Source organism: Sylvia atricapilla, chromosome 5 (genome assembly GCF_009819655.1).
Source record: "Sylvia atricapilla isolate bSylAtr1 chromosome 5, bSylAtr1.pri, whole genome shotgun sequence".
Taxonomy (NCBI): domain Eukaryota; kingdom Metazoa; phylum Chordata; class Aves; order Passeriformes; family Sylviidae; genus Sylvia; species Sylvia atricapilla.
In genome coordinates this window covers 61,346,883-61,361,328 of record NC_089144.1, presented here as the reverse complement: position 1 = coordinate 61,361,328, position 14,446 = coordinate 61,346,883, and the positions used below count along the sequence as shown (strand labels likewise).

Genomic DNA, 14,446 nt, shown 5'->3' with positions numbered 1-14,446 from the left:
GTTTTCAGTTGGTAGCCTCATGGCTAGACAACCTGCAATCCACACTGCATCTGTCCTGGAGCTGTAGACTCTGCCTGCCCTGTACCTTGCAGCCCACTCCCATACACAACCTGACAAAAGTAAAATGAGAAAAAAGGACCAAATTGTCACTATTCCGAATTTTTCTATGCAAAGTTTTAATACCTGCCCATAGTGTTGCTGCTACAGTAGAACTAGAAATGCATTATATATTTGGTGGGTGGGGGGAATATGATCCCAAAACACAAATAAACTTTCAAAGCCAGCAATGGAATTCTGACAGACATTTCCCACTAGTCTTTCGTAGTGATCCACTGATGGTTTTGAAAACCTAAAGCGAAATAGCCAAAAATTTGAGAACAATTTCTAACATAGGTAAGCAGAATAAGAGATATTTTTAGATCAATCTGAACACAGTAGATAGCACTAACGTGGTCAAAATTTATTCTATGGGAAAATTATCAAAACCACTGTACAGCCATCCTACATGGTTCAAGATTATATGAAAACCATTGCCTACATCTTTGACAACAAGCAGCAGTTCTAGAAGTTTCTGTTTTATCACATTGCATCAGAACTGCCTTAAAGGTTAATGCTTTGAGCTTTCACCAAACCAGTTGCCAAGAAGATTTTTCTTAGCTAGAACTTCAGACGTCCAAAATAAATTATTTTCTTTCAAAATCTTGGATTTAGGTTTATGAAGAGAAGAGGGTGCCACAGAGAATGAAACAAAGGCAAGAAAATAACATAATGGACAAAGAAGGAGAACAGAATGGAGAAGAAAAAGAGAAAAAAAATATTTGTAATTTCAGCATGTCGGCACAATTCATTAAGCTTAAAGGAGACACTGGGAGTTGTCTGTGGTGACAGGGACAGTGCATCATCAAGCAGAGAAATGCAGAGGGCTCTTACTGCAGCATATGTGTCTGGCTGGCGTCCTTTTGTTTGTCAGGTACCTCGTAGTGGGGAGAAATCTTTCCAAGGCCACTGTCGCTCAGCATCCTTTTCCGAGCCGTGGGGTTCCACCGATCCGATATTCTAGGGAGAGAATGAGGAAGAGAAAGGCATTCACACCCCTTGTGTGCCCCACTTCAAAGCTGTCTTATGTTCTTTGCTTCCCAGCATTTTTCAGACCTTAGCCAGTTAAAATAGATTAATTCACTATGAGTACAATACTGAAGATGAATAGAAGCATTTCTGGTCTGTCAAGAGAATGATAACAAACAGAGACACTTCATGATCATTTTTAGACACAAAGGGCTTCAGGGCCTTACACAGCGGAATCAGAACTCGACCATGCAGAGGAATTTGTAACTCAAGCATTAGAGATTTATGGCAGAGTCTAGGGTCAGGTGGTGTGAGGTGGTTAAAAAGTGCTGAAGTCCACTAGTCCTGCTGTGTGTTCCTAAAGGAAAGCTAATGGAGTAGATGTTACACTACTGTCCTATCATTACCACAGCTGGATTTGTTCCTACCTAATATCCACTCCCCCACATCTCTTAATCCTTAAGAAAAGGGGACCAGAAAGAGACACCCACTAGTACAACTGCTGAAAATCAGATCCCAGCAGCACTCACCCAGTTGCCTGCTCCACTACCAGATCAGGCATTCCTGGTGGCGTCCCCACCTGCTGAGACATTACCATCTCTGGGTCCAGAATAAAAATCTCGTCCTGCGAAATTTCCGTCACAAAGTGCAAGTGTTCCTGTTGGAGCAGCACAAGCAACAAATAATGAGCCTGCAGCATCACTGGTCTCTCAGAGTACCCAGCTGCCCTGGAGTGAGTTGGCTGCATGTCAGGGTCTCTGAAGAAAATTCAAGGAAATCTGTGTATTTAAGTGTGTACTCATACACACACACACACATTAAAATCAATGACACAGAAGTCACCAATTAATATGTCATCAATTTCAAGTCAACAAAGATTCCCCATGAGCAAGCTGCACACTCACAGCAACACTTAAAAGGCTGCTACTCAATGACTATGCCACATTAATGAAACCTGGAGGTCTACCCATAAAGCTGAGGTTTGCATTTTGAAATGAGGACCAACAACTCCAATCTCTTCTTTGATGATGATTGACAGAACTTTTCATTGTTTGGGGCTACTCTTCTACATCTCTGCCACTTCTACATAGTTCCACATTCCCATGACCAAAGTTCACTTTCTCAATCCTTTATTTTTGTTATTGACATTGAAGGCTTATTTTCTTTCAAAAAACAATACTGAGTGTGAGTATGCCTGTTTATGCAGTCAAATGGGCAGGAAATTTGCTGCTGTTTGTGTGCTGGGACCAACACACAGTATTCATTTTCTCCCCACAGAATCACAGGATGAAGGAGTAGGCATTAAAAATGACCACTTGACCAGTATAAAGTATTAGAGAAATGCAGAATAAGCCAAACGGAGTCAAATTGCCCAGTTTAATCTGTAGCAGCATCTTCTTCACTCCTGCCTTCCCAATGTCATATTACAACATCCAACCGTTTATTTGACTGTGCGCAAGGAAGTCTCACGGTGTCTACATGCAGACACTCAACATAGAACTCTGAACTGAAGTCACAGCTCCTTCTGCTTGAGCTAAAGCACCAGCTGCTTTTGCTAAGAAACAGTAACATGTTCATGTGATTCAGAAACAGCTTACACAGTTCTCAGGGGGACCAGATACAAACAACCACAGCGTGAAATCAACAATTTGCACTTAATACTGAGACAGTAATTGGCCTGTTCTGGCTACAAATCAGAGGCACCAAAAGCCCTGTAAAATTTTCAGAGTCTTTTAGAAATTATGTTCAGATTGTCAGATCTATGCCACAGGTTTGAATCCAGCAGAGATACACATTTTTGGGGGGTTCCTTGTGAGTATTTTATGCATCTCTGTTCATAATTCTCAAATCGTAACAACAACTTAACTTCCATAGCTATTTCATGGCACACGCACACACAGGATCAAGACTTCTGGTGCCTAAAACCATCAGTGAAAGGATAAATACAAATTAATTGGTGCCACACAGATGCCCCTAGCAAGGCTTGATAAGGAAAATGGCAGAAAATTCTGATCTGCATCAGATTGGTTATAAACAGAATGGCAGATGGTCAGCAGATACAAGACTTCAGTGGAATAATGTGAATTAGATCAACTAAAAATCAGCACAAAAATTTTTTTTCTGCTTCTCATGAGACATCATGAGTAACATTTTTCAAGACACAGGAAGAATGGCAAATAATCCATTTTAAGCTGCATTTGGCATAGCTTTAAAAAAAGAAATCTGTAGAAACAAAAAATGAGTAGTGATTTACCTGAGATCTGTCAATGCGGTAAAAACGATCAGCAGAAGTTGCTGCAAGACAGAGAAACAACAGCAGAAAACAGTCTGAGCAGGACTGAATGGACAAGATGATCTGCATAAAATCAGTGGCTCATAAAACAACCCCTGTGTCAGATAAGTCACAGTGGCTCCACAGGAACACAAGTTAACTCCTTATGTCCGTATGAGCGGGGTGTCTCGGGTCAGTACTGTGACCAGTGTCTTTGTCAGTGGCATGGACAGTGGCACCGAGCGTGCCCTCGGCGAGTTCCCTGCTCACATCAGCCTTGGTGGGGCAGTGAACACTCTGGAGGAAAGGAATACCAGCCAGGGGGACCTTGACACGCCTCAGAGGTGGGCCAGTGCCAACCTCATGGAGTTCAACAAAATGCAAGGTCCTACACCAGAGCCACGGCAACCCCACACCTACAAGCTGGGTGGAGAAATTACTGAGAGCAGCCCTACACAGAAGGACTTGGTGGTGATGGCTGGTGAAAAACTCAGCATGAGCCAGCTGGGTGCGCTTTTAGCCCAGAAAGCCAACCAAATCCTGGGCTTCAGCAAAAAGGAAAGTGGCCAGCAGGTCAAGGGAAGGGATTCTCCGACCCCACCGGGAGTGCTGTGCACAGCTCTGCTGCCCCCAACGCAAGACGGATCTGGAACTGTTGGAGCAAGTCCAGAGCAGGGCTGTGAAGTTGATAAGGGGACCTCCTTTACAAAGACAGACTGAGAAAGCTGGGGCTGTAAATGGGTTACAAATGGGAAAAAATGGAAATTTAGGGTGGATATCAGGAAAAAATTACTGTGAGAGTGGTGAGCTAGTTGAACGGGTTGCCCAGGGAACTTGTGGATGTGAGTGTTCAAAGTCAGGCTGGGTAAGGCCTTGAGCAGCCTGGTCTAGTCAGAAGTTTCCCTGTCCATGGCAGGGGGCAGGTTAGGCTTAGATGATCTTTAAGGTCCCTTCAACCCTTAACATTCTCCGATTCTGTGATAATTCCTATCCCATTAAATGCTGAATTTAAAGATAAGGCTTAAAGAAACAGTAGTCACTGAAAATATTAACTGGAAATAATTATTTTTAAGACACATAAAATGGATTTCAGTCCTATAAGAAGAATTGATTACATTAACATATGTGACAGAAAAAGCTGCTTTGTTCTAATGAGAGTATAGGAAGGATATACTGAATTTGATGGATCTAATGGGATTAATTCAAATGCTAAATCTAAAGAAAAATCATATGCTTGAGAGCTCTTTATAAATCAAAATGCATGGCCACAGATATTGACTCTGAATTAGCAATATGTTCAAGGAAAATTCATACTACTTGTGAAAAACACATGAAAATAGGGGGATTCGCTAAATAAAGCACATATTATGAATCTTGTCATTGCCAAATAATTTCTATTACTAACACCAAAAGTATTTATCATCTCCAATGTGCTTCATCAGATGTGATTGTTTTTTGTATCTGCTTTGCATTTATTTGGGTGAGTGAAATCAGGTTCATTCACTCTGCAGTTTTGACACAAGAGCACAGTGATGTAGCATTGTAGGTTTTGGTACTTCACAGGAATATCAAATACTGAAGACAAAAACTGAACACATTTTACCCATCCAGCTTTCTCCAAAAACCAAACATATTCTCACTATGGCTTTTATCAATGTCCCTCATGAGAGATAAGGAAGGGTGATTAGAAATTGCCAAGGAGAATTTGGTTTTGTTTTGAGCATTAAAATTTTAAATCTCCCCATGCTGAAGCTTTTGTGAAAGCAGATGCCATCCATTTCAACTGCTAATTCCTGCGCTCTGGAGCCTGGTGTAAAGCCCAGATAAGTCATCTGCTTTGACAAAGTCTGGGTCAAATTCAAGTGCAGCTCTCCAGTGCAGAGTTGCAAGGAAAGGGAAGTACCTTTCTGTCACCTAAACACTGTAGTGCCTAAAGACTACAGCACTTGCAGAGTAGCCAGGGTGAAGAACTCAGCATTACCAGCAGCAGTGAATAGCACAACTGGCTGCACTCTGAGCTTGGGCAGTGCATGCAATAAAGTGTGCTCATCACAGCAGAGACTATGATAAACCAAGCTTTTAACCTGCCTCAGGGGAACACCCTTCCATGGGATGAAAAACTACAGCAGATAATTTGGTTGTTAGATGGCTGTTTCAGTTTTTAGAGAGCAAAGGGGAGAGCTCAGATGCTTTTTTTTATCTGCTCAGTGTAACAAGAAGGAACAGTTAGCCCTCTCTAGTAATACTCTCAGAACTATCCTCCATAAGCACACCAGAAGCAGGCAGCATGCTTGGCACAGAAAAAGGGAGATGCACTTACCATCTAGGAAGCACCATCTAGGAGAGAGCCTCTGAACAGAAAGTACTCTGGGGAAAGAACTTTCCTGGTCCTGAATGAGGTAGGAAAATCACATGATAAAAAACCCCAACAAAATTTTTCTTCTCTAAAAAGGACTATTTTCTAGGCTTTGACTTTTTCATTCTGCTTTACTGACATTGTGCAATGTGCAAAATCTATATAATCCTGGAACCAAATTAAATTACTGGGGAGGAATTAGGATCTTCTTGACCTGTATTTATCAGAGACTAAAACAGGCTACCCTATATATTTTTAGCTCTTACTGGAGATGCAAAAGGGATCAAAAGGGATCTAAGAGAGCAGAGGGTGATCGTGGCTCTGCTCCATGCTGCCAGTGAATGGTCAGCCAGCTTCCTAAATCTGCTGCATGTAGCATTTATACACAAATATATCAATACAGGGAAAAACAGAGTAGCATTGATCTTTGGCACAGAAATTTTGTATAGACACCGATTCTATCCTTATTCACACCTTAAGCAGTAAAATCAGTGCATCTGTAAATGTAAATTCAGCTACATGTTGGCTCAAGATTAAACTTCACTCCTCTTTCAGACAACAGACCACAGCAGTATACCAAGTCATGTGGCAGGAACAGAAAAAGAAAAAGCAACAGGGAGGATTTGACTTGACCCCATAAACCTTATTCTCATACACAGCTTATGGTATCCAGCCTCTGTGCATCACATAGATGGAGACAATGACAGCATAACATTCCATAAAGTTAACTATATGTGGGGAGCAAACAACACATCTCAGGGATTTCACAGAATCAGATTTTAAATACATCTTTGTCTATTACGGGAGAACAGACTTGTGGGATTTTTAGGTTTGATTGCATTGCCACTGGAGTGTCGGACAATCAAGGATCTCTGAAATCCACTAGGCTTGCTGACATTGTTGTATCTATATGCACAAATCTTCATGTATCTTAATATTTAGTCCACTCTGTGTCAAATGGAGGGGACTGCAACACAAAGGACAAAAGGAAGAAAACATCCAACAGTGTGTACTAAAATGCAGTTTATAAAAAGAGGATACATCAGTAAAATTCAAAGAGTACAAAATGCTAAGAAGATGAAGCTAGGAATACTGCTGGTAAATGTCAACTCAAGTCATAAACTGCACATTGTAAGGTACTCCCTCCAAGACTTCATTACAGTTCTACTACAGAATTAGCTTGCAAAGTCTCAGGCCCACGAGAATGATATTTTGTAAGCATTAAATTCATTAGAGAAACAAAATAGAATGAGAAAACACTTGAGTGTATTTTCTCTCATTTGCACCTGAGTTTGCTAATATTTCTGCTGACTGCCTATGTTTGGAACTGCAGAGGAATCACACAAGAGAACTGCATTCATGAGACTTAAAATACCTGTGACACCTTATTAGTGAGGTATGCAGACAGTTCCATTACCTCAAGCACCCTATTCATGCCCTTTATCCTCCTCTTTTTCCCGTTTCTGTAATATGGAAAGGGATACCAACAAATATGGAACAAACCTTAAATTAACCTAACGAGACAATTTGCAGAAATGACCCACTGAGGGGAGAAACAAAGAGAATCCTAGACAGACAAGTGCTGAAGACAAAACACAGGGAGGGCTGCATTTAAAATGTAGCATCATAAAAAATGAATGGTATGTTAGGGATTTCACACTGCTGTGCACTAGAGAAGATGGGTAGGGCAACTAATTTATAAACTGCTGTAACTGCAGAGGTTAGAGCCAAGTATGGAGCTGATTTCTGACATTTTGTACTCTCTTGTACATCTCCCCATATACACAGATTTAGTTCTTCATTTTACCTCAGGCACTTTCCTACACATGGAGCAGTCAGCAGTCACTTAGGTTAATTTATAATGAGTGGAACAGAATCATACATGCTGGTTTATTAGTCAATTTGCTAGACACTAACACTGTTCTAAAACTCAGTTCCAGGGCAATGATTGATGGAAATGTCAAGAATATGAAGTTAGGATTGGATAGGGAAACAAAGAAACAAACCATGAACTGATATAAAGAAGGCAATTCCAGGAAAACATGCCAAATTGCATTTTCTTATAGCATCTGCAGTCAGTGCATCTACAGGCAATCTCATAAAACTGGAATTCTGTATCACCCAAGTAATCATTAGCCCCAAAGAAATTATCTGCAATTTCAGCACATTTGGTTCCTGTAGACTGGGTCTCTGAATGCTTTCTTAGTGAACTCATTCCTGCTGATCCAACAAGACTTGCATTGTCATTTCTAGGAAAATGCTATCAACACCATGCAAACTTGTCCTGTGATCCTAAGCACTGTGTCAAATGACCATGGTTTGTCATAAGTCTCCATGCTAATATCAGATCATTTGAGGAGTCAGTACTTAGTCTCACTTAGTTTACTTCCAATTTAAGCACTCTACAATGAATTATTTTACTGAGAGAAATACACATTCTTGAATGATACTTCCAACTGAAAAGACAAGTTCTGTATTGCATAAATTGTAGAATAAAGTTGTAAAATGCAAAGAGACCAATTTTAAGAACAATGGGCCTATAATAACACCTATTTATCTCATGCAGAAAACATACATCTGCTTACTCCTGTCATATATCCCACAGGACACATTTTCTCATTCACTTCAATACAGAAAATACTGCTATTGCAACATCACTCACATCATCAAGCTCTGCTAATTTTAAAGATGATTCCATAAAACTTGTCCAAGAGAAAGCAGATCTAGCTTCCAATATTTAAGGGTAAATAAAAATAAGATAATCAGATCATTAAAAATTCATTTAACTATGGGTCTTTCACCCAAGAACAGATGGGTTAAAATGCAAAGTCATTCCCATTTTAAGCCTCTTTCTGTTCTGATACTAAAAAGAAAGCTTATCTTACCTGGTAATGAACTCTCTGTGTAGTAGATGTTACTGACTGTAGGTCCTAGCAGGACAATGGAAGACACAGCAGTGAGGAAAAAGATTAAAGCAACAACAAGAGTTGTTTGTAGTCCTACCATCTTAATGGGTTAGGCAAACACAAATCATTTTGCAAATATTTTTCAACAAACTCCACAGAAAAGTCAAGGAAAGCTCACTTGAAATTTAGATTTGTATGCATTTGGTCCAAAAAACGTTTTTTTAAATAAAGAGATTATACTACTGGATCTTTATCATGTGGCAAAAATCTATTTGTTCCAAGAGAACTATCTAAATTTACAATATCAGCAACAAAATTAATGAAAATATGTCAAAAATTTTAAGACGCTTTTGTAAATATATCTGAGTGATTAATGCACTAAAGAAAGCCACTGACAGTTCTCCCTATTGTAGCACAACCTCGTTCCAAGAAGGTCATATCAGAATGATCCTGATATTTAACTGGGTTCAGGCATCTAATTTATTTTAATAGAGATTTTGTCAAATAGTTAATAGCATATGACATAGTCTACTAAAGAGCCTGACCTGCAGCCCATTGCCCTCCAGCAGCATGCAAGTTGGCAGCAAACTTTGGTATCTCTCTTTCTAGCAAATGGGACTGAGTCAGATCAAGCACACACACAAAAGTAGTACAAACTCCGCAAATGGTTGAAGAAACACAGCTCCTCCACAACCCCTGTGGGTAACTCAAACAAAATATCTAGCTGTTCTTCCTTCAGCATTGTACCTAAAACTGCCTGGATCCAGTGTGAGATCACATTTCTAATCTGATGAGATTATCATCATCCTCATTATTTCACTGTAATTTTCTGTACTGGATACTTTAAATAAGCACCACCTTACAATATGGTTTTATGGCTGATAATAATAGTCACACCCCAGGTCTGAATGTCCAGAAATGCACTTGATGGTGGGAATCCTGGCTGAAATGCAAAGAAGTGAAAGCCTGAAGTGAGATACTAAATTTTATATTGAGACTGCAAGTGTGGAGCTCCAGAATCTATGGGAAGTCAATGGCTCCCAAAGAGTTCAATAGAAGAGGTGAGGTTCATAGTTCCTAAGTAAACTAGACCAACAACTTATAAATTTTTATAAATGCTAATATATAAATTGTTTATAAATGTAATGTCCTCAGACTTGTAAATGTCATTAAAAGTTGTCACTAAGAGATAAAAAAAATCAGAGATAATACATTAATGAAAATCCATTAGTTTTATCTCTAAAGGAGTTCATATTTTAAATGATTCAGGTAATGAGGCATTTGGAGTCTGCATTGCCCATGGTGTATTGCAGAATGAACTCTCATGAGGCAAGGTGTTTGAGAATAAGAGCAAAAAACTATTATTAGCTGCATAAACACCCATTTCTTTGTCTTTGAAAATATCTAGCTGATATTTGCTTTGTTTAGTGATGTCTCAGATTACTCCATGACAGTATTAGAGACTGACATTTGCATAATTAGACCCACTCAAATATCACAGTGTTTATCCTTGCATAACAGACTTGTCATAATCCACAATTTATGTAATTTCAACAAGGTACATGGAAAGTCCTAATATTCCACTATAAATCAAGGAGAAGTTAATACTCCCATCCACTTCAATTCCGTTATCATTTGAAAGGAATCAGTATGATTTTAATTTCCTGTTTAGGAACTATTTTTCTGTGCTTTTCTTATCATATCTTAATTCTAGAATTTTGGGTTCAATGGTAGGCAAATTGCAATACTCTTGAATTGTTGTTGCAATTAGACCCCTGCACTCAGAACTGAAAGAAGCATAAAACAGGTTTGTAAATGACATCTGAATTCACAAAAGCCTTACCTCTTGTAGACGGTCAATGTACATACGACAAGTCTCCAAGTCACAATCTCCTCGTACAACTATGATTCCTAGGGGAATGGCTGAAAAAATCAAAAACAAAGAAAAACCTCTTTAACTGAAGTCTCTTGAACTGTTACAGACTTGCAATGGTTTCCAACTTTGTTTTTTTTAATATCCTTGTGAAGGTTTTCTACTGTCTAAACCTTAACAGTTACGAAAAAAGCAAGAGCATATTATTAATCATTAGTTTTACCCATTTATAATTATCGAATACTTCATTTTCAACCATCTTTCATGGTTTCATGAAAGAAGCTAAAACATATTCACTTAAATTGTGTACTTCATTTTCAGATCTGAACATCAAATACTATCTGTAAATCAAAGGAACATACTCCAGAACAAGAGTTATGGGGGGCACTCTTATACCTTAAAATAAGAGTGTTATTTAATTCTCAGAACTCAGAGGCTACAGATTTAAAGCAATGAAAGTCACACCTGATTTCAGGGAAAACTATTCAGAGCCTGGTTATTTTGACGTAAGGCTGCTTTCAAATCAGAACAGACATTATTCCATCTACACACAGAATCAACATATCTCCATATCTCATCAGACAGAAAAAAAAAAAAAAAAAGATAACTTGTGAAAACACAGAAAAACCTTTCAAGTTAGGGCAAAATTTTTAATAACAGGAGATTGATGTTCCCACATTCATTCTGTTCTTGCCACCAAAAAGAGTCCAAAACAAATCCACAAAAAGAAAAATAAATAAAAAAGAATACAATAGAAGAGAAAAAAGCGAGTCCACAAGAAAGGTACCAAGAGAGCTACCTACTAAAATCTCATTAAATAAAAAGAAAACAAGTGAAAATTCTTGAGTACCTGATTTTATTAAAGTTAATCACGGAATTAAGTTCTTTTTTTTCTCTCCCTGAATGTCTTTAATCAAATAATGGCCAAAAAATTTATGGGAACGGTGGGAAAGATATTTAAATTTTCACATAAAATATTCCAGAAGCAGAACAGAATATCAACTCATTAACAATTTTGATAACTGGATAACAAGCAGCAGCATAAAATCACCAAGGTTTCTGAGATAAACAGAAAACACAACTGTGCTGCAACCCTTCCTGCTGTTGAAAACAATTTGATTAAGTGGGAGAGATATTTAAATACTAATAAGTTCCTCATTCTGATAAGAGGACAAGACAGTGCTAAAAGATAGTGGGGAAGAGAGCTCCTATTTTTGTGGTCTACCGAGGCTTGAAGCACAAAAAGGAGAAGAGCTGGGGAGCACCTACTGCAGTCAAGGTCACTGTGGACGTCAGAGGCCAGCACAGGGCTCAAAAATGGTACCAGAATTGTGCTTGGAAGCAAACTGAACAGCAGAAGAGCTACGGACCCAGGAAAACAGGAGGCAGGGAAAAAAAATGCTGGAGTGAGAACATGAAGAAGGAAGGAAGGCAGGAAGGAAGAGGTCACACATCTTCTGGAACAATACTGACAGCCGATAGTGATGACAACTCCCCTGCACATTTTCAGAAGGGCCAGGTGGAAATCGTGCTCGTGGAGACCTCCCAGACTCTCTCATTACAGAACAGAGACTGAGAGACAAGTGTGGAAGGAGGGTCAGAAACAGGGCTTGCTTCACGCACTCCAGTGCTCAGGGTTACAGACTGATTCTCTTTGCTTAGTGTTTATTATCGCTTAACCTGCTTTGGCAGGAGCCCCTTAAGCTCTTTGCAGAGAGTTCTTAATGGCTATCTAGTTTCAATTGAGCAGATCCCTTTGCAGCCCTTACTGAAAGCAGTGTTTGTTAAATTCTTTTATGGCACTAAAAACTGGATTGCAGCAGACACAACTACACCTGAAACAGCTACAGAGCACTAGGGAGTTACAGTACTGGCATGACAGATTTTGTGTCTCTTCTATGCACTTAATGAGGACTAAAGCTTTGACCTGACAAAACAGCACAGATAACAGAATTGGAATCCTTAACTAACACCATTCTTGAGGGACCAAAAGAGGAGGACCTTAAAATACTTGTAATTCTAAAGAAATCCATCAAAATGTCTAAAAAGAAAAATCTAGCATGCAATAGTGGTGATACTTTGTGAGTCTTATCTAGTGATTGAATAGGTAGTGATACACAGTTTCAATTAAATTATGTCATACTGGCTCTTAGTGGTCAAAGAACAGTTCTGACACTTTGGGCTGTGTGACTTTGTCCTTAAAAAGAAAAGTGCTGCCTTAACTGTTTGGAAATAGTGAACTAGCATGATTCTATGGCTTTTGGGGTCAATGGCTAGCTAAAGTGTAATGTATGAGGTGGGTTTCAAGTGGTTCCATTCCATATGGTTCATGGCCTTTGAAAAACCCTTAAAGTCATTACTGCATAACACCACAGTATATGCTAAAATGTTGCTTTGCAATTGTTGTTGTTGTTGTTTGTTTTTTCTTGGCTGGTTCCTTTTGCAAGACCCATTTGGCTTTCAGCAAGGAAAATGTTCACAGCCCTCATTTTTGTCATAAACCACAACAAGCAATCAAAATGCACCACACAGTCAAGACTTGCAAAGTGTTTCACCTTGCAAGGAGTTGGTATTCCGAAACAAAAGAAAATGCTTAGTGATGGATAATAGGATAGAAACTCTGGGGTTGCTGCTCATTCCACAAATAGTGCAATAACATGCAATAGAGGCAAAATGGCTTAATTTATAATAAATCGATTAAAGGCCAAGTCAACATGCATAGCAGACAGTAACGTTGTGGGCACTTCCATCCAGGACTTAAGGAGCCTCTGCATTTGTTGTGTGGATGAGGATGTGGACAGAACAGAACTGTGCTGGCCCAGGGATTACTGGATATGCCAGGAGAGAGGAGGGACTGCAAACACATTGAGAGCGTGGGCTCTACAAGGCAACTCTCCATTTAGCCACACACAATATGAATATATGGATAGACCCACACGTGAATATGCCAAAAATATGACAGTCTCAAATCATGAGCCGAGCCACAGCACTCAAGTGCCAGATATTTTTCTCCTGAGGGGCCTGCTCTTCTTGCCACTTGCATCCATCTCCTAGTTCCTTTGTGCTCCCTGGATGGTGAAAAAGGATTTATTTTTTTCCAGGCAGTTGTGATGAGCAGCAGTGCAAGAACCCCAGGAAATGAGACAGGCAGACAGTTGCTTCATAATCTGAACCAGTACTGCAGAAATGTTTTTGTTCCTAACAACACTAACCAAAACCAAGGATCAGCAGCAGAAGAGTTGGGCAGAATGCCGCAGTATGGCCAGCCTGGTGTTCTAATTAACTGCAAGATTAGGAGTCTTCATGAAATGAGCTATGGAATTTATAAACAACAAATAAATCTTCCACCTATTAAGTACCTATTATGCTAGTAAATACCTAGAGCTAGTGAACTCTTTAATAGTATTGAGGACACAAATGAAGGAAGCCTAAATATACTTATATATATTACAAAATTCAATCAACTTCCCTGTTTAATGTTATGAAAGGATTAAATTTGGGATCTTAATACCATGATTAACCCACTCAAATCCCAAACAAATTAGCCTTGAGACAGAACATTACAGTAGATGTGAATGCCAGGAAAACTCATTCTGATTCTGACATACCTCAGGGGGTTGGGGAGATTAGACAATGGACTGTAAATGTTTAATGTGGCAAATAAAGGATCCTCACTCCTGAATATGCCATAAGAATGCCGTTTTCCTGAAGGGCTTCCACTAATATTAAGAATATGAAGGACCAAGTAAGTTCATGATGGAGAATTTTATAAAATATTCAGACACTTATGTTGAGATTTGGCTTTTGCCGCTATTTTAATAAAACTGTATTTGTGCAAAAGGATTTTCTTACCACGCAAATCTAAGCCATGTGTCTCTTCAGATCCTTTCTGCTGATTATACTGAGGAAGCCAAATTCTCTCTAGCTTCATTGGTTACTAGGTCTTTTAGCTCACTTTCAAGATCCTCACATAT

The 14,446-nt window shown here is 39.2% G+C and overlaps 1 protein-coding gene across 4 annotated transcripts in view; it reads right to left on the bottom strand.

The window, feature by feature from the left end:
- DGKI (diacylglycerol kinase iota) overlaps positions 1-14,446 on the bottom strand; it is a 195,912-nt gene that overhangs the window by 43,510 nt on the left and 137,956 nt on the right. For all 4 annotated transcript variants that reach the window (XM_066319716.1, XM_066319717.1, XM_066319719.1 and 1 more), the window contains 6 exons: positions 10,443-10,522; positions 8,579-8,623; positions 5,658-5,727; positions 3,320-3,360; positions 1,596-1,723; positions 931-1,056 (listed from right to left, as the gene is read on the bottom strand). In XM_066319716.1, coding sequence (XP_066175813.1) covers positions 931-1,056; positions 1,596-1,723; positions 3,320-3,360; positions 5,658-5,727; positions 8,579-8,623; positions 10,443-10,522 — 490 coding nt within the window. The remainder of the gene's footprint in view (positions 1-930; positions 1,057-1,595; positions 1,724-3,319; positions 3,361-5,657; positions 5,728-8,578; positions 8,624-10,442; positions 10,523-14,446) is intronic.